Source organism: Portunus trituberculatus, chromosome 34, assembly GCF_017591435.1.
Source record: "Portunus trituberculatus isolate SZX2019 chromosome 34, ASM1759143v1, whole genome shotgun sequence".
NCBI classification, from domain to species: Eukaryota; Metazoa; Arthropoda; class Malacostraca; order Decapoda; family Portunidae; genus Portunus; species Portunus trituberculatus.
The window spans coordinates 4,794,317-4,796,816 of record NC_059288.1 but is presented as its reverse complement, the minus strand read 5'-3'; the positions used below and the strand labels follow the sequence as shown (position 1 = coordinate 4,796,816).

Below are 2,500 nucleotides of genomic sequence, written 5' to 3'. Positions count from 1 at the left end.
GCTTCCACCCATTAGTGGCGCAGGCAGTTTTATTTATATTGGTACCCATATTAGGGCCCATATCACCACCCAAGTGCATTTTTGGTGTAACCACCTAGAACCAGGGTATCATGGTGACATGTAGGTAACTTTAAACCACTTGGTAATGGCATAGCATCAAAGTGGTATGTGGTGGGATTCGAACCTACGCGTGGACATCCACTTCGCCACCGCCTCACTACTACTACTACTACTACTACTACTACTACTACTACTACTACTACTACTACTACTACTACTACTACTACTACCACCACCACCACCACCACCACCACCACCACCACCACTACTACTACTACGTACTACTACTATCACCATAAGTACTACTACTTCTACTACTCCTACTCCTACTACTATTACCACCACCACTGCTACTACAACTACAACTACTACTACTACTACTACCACTACAACTACCAGCACACACGCAGCAGTAGCACAGTACCTCGAATTCATGGTGGTGGAGAAGAGGGGCGGAGAGCGAGGCGGACTGGTCCATGAAGGAAGACCGCTAGGATCGCAGGAGGAGCTGCAGCCGCCTCCCGCCTCTTCATAAGGTCGTCATCCTGAAGGAGACACAAACGAAATGTTACCGGTAGTCATCATGGAGCAGCGGTGTTTACTGACCAACTGCAGAACATTGATCAAGTGTTAGTAATCAAGTTAGATAAGTAAGTAGATCTTCTTATTACGTCTAACATATGAAGAAAAATATTTATAACCTATTCGTAATAAAAATTGGTCAGGTAACGTAAGGTAAGTAGATTTTCATAGTACACGGAGCATATAAAGATGAAGGAAAAATACTTATAAAACCAAATCGTAATGAAACTTGGGTAAGATAATGTATATAAGCATCCACGAAAGTCAAATAAACTAAAGAAAAAAAAAAAAAAAGGAAAGGAAGGAAAAGAAAAAGAAAGAAGAAAAGAAAATGAAAAGAAAAACGAATATTATTTCAGAAGACGAATAGCAAAATTTTCAAATATAAAAAAGGAAAGAAAAAGACAGAACAAGAAAAAAGATGAAAAGAAAATGAACACTATTACAAAAGAACAGTAAAATTTTCAAACATTTAACCTTTTTTCTTATCTAAGCACAGTTTCATCAACTTGCTTTCCAGGGTTACAAAAAAAACTAATTTCGTATCGACTTCACTTGCTTTTTTTTATTTTTTTTTTTTTACACCCTGAACCTATTAGTATTCTCCAAGCAATGACTAGACTGTCTGAGAGAGAGAGAGAGAGAGAGAGAGAGAGAGAGAGAGAGAGAGAGAGAGAGAGAGAGAGAGAGAGAGAGAGAGAGAGAGAGAGAGACGAATAGTAAAATTTTCAAGCACACAAAAATAGAAAAAAAAAAAAAGATGAGAAGAAAAACGAATAAATATATACTATAATGAAACACGAACTGTGAAATTCTCGTATATCCAACTTCCTTTCTTATCTCTGTACAGTTTCATGAACCTGCATTCATTGGCATTTTCATATCGAGGGAGTTTTTATACACACTGAACCTACTACTACAAGTTTACCCCAAGAATTGAGAGCGAGAGAGAGAGAGAGAGAGAGAGAGAGAGAGAGAGAGAGAGAGAGAGAGAGAGAGAGAGAGAGAGAGAGAGAGAGAGAGAGAGAGAGAGAGTCCAAATTAAAAAAGAAAACATCCCTTGCAAAAAATAAACAAACATAAATAAATAAATAAATAAAAAAAACACAAAATAGATGATAAATAATAATCAAGACTAAGGCACGACATTTCAGTGCAGCACCAACGAATCAAAAAGTACGAGAGTTCCTCAGGTGTTCAAATATCTCCTATCAGCAGGTGTTCCGGACCTTTTCAGAGCCGCCATTATTGCCTCCTTTCAGCGTTATACAAGTTTTCAAATAGCGCAAGGTTTAGTTTATTTACATCCTGGTAAGGTGGGGTGGGGGAGGAGAGAGAGAGAGAGAGAGAGAGAGAGAGAGAGAGAGAGAGAGAGAGAGAGAGAGAGAGAGAGAGAGAGAGAATATGACCTACTTTCCATTACCATGAGGTGTTGGTAGGTTACGAAAACCACCCAAATAGCAGTTTCGCGGTCACTTTTTTCGTCCGCTATGTAGCTTACCAACTTCACCACTTGTCAAAATGTAGCGGATTTTGGTTCGGGAGCTTAGAAAAAGATGTAAGACTGACTCAAAGAAGTGGGGGAAGTGACTCAGTTGTAACGTTTCGAGCAGTGAGGATGTAAGTTACTGACATTCGTGTAATAGCAGATAGGATGTGAAGTCATGAAGGCACTCAACAAAGGCATGACTTTCCAACGCGTTCCTTCATTCACGAATGCGCACCACACTAACTTGGCAACACTGAAATCGAAGCTCGCAAGTTTTTTTTTTTTTTTTCTTTATCTCTTTCTTTCTTTATTCGCAATGTTAGTGCAGAACATTCATTAAACTATGGTTGGAATCATGAGAAAAAAAAC

At 38.9% G+C, this 2,500-nt stretch overlaps 1 protein-coding gene across 2 annotated transcripts in view; it reads right to left on the bottom strand.

The window, feature by feature from the left end:
* The window catches only part of LOC123512626 (solute carrier family 45 member 3-like), a 26,781-nt gene that overhangs the window by 8,539 nt on the left and 15,742 nt on the right, over positions 1–2,500 (bottom strand). For both annotated transcript variants that reach the window (XM_045269067.1, XM_045269068.1), the window contains exon 2: positions 485–605. In XM_045269067.1, coding sequence (XP_045125002.1) covers positions 485–538 — 54 coding nt within the window. In that variant the 5' untranslated portion in view covers positions 539–605. The remainder of the gene's footprint in view (positions 1–484; positions 606–2,500) is intronic.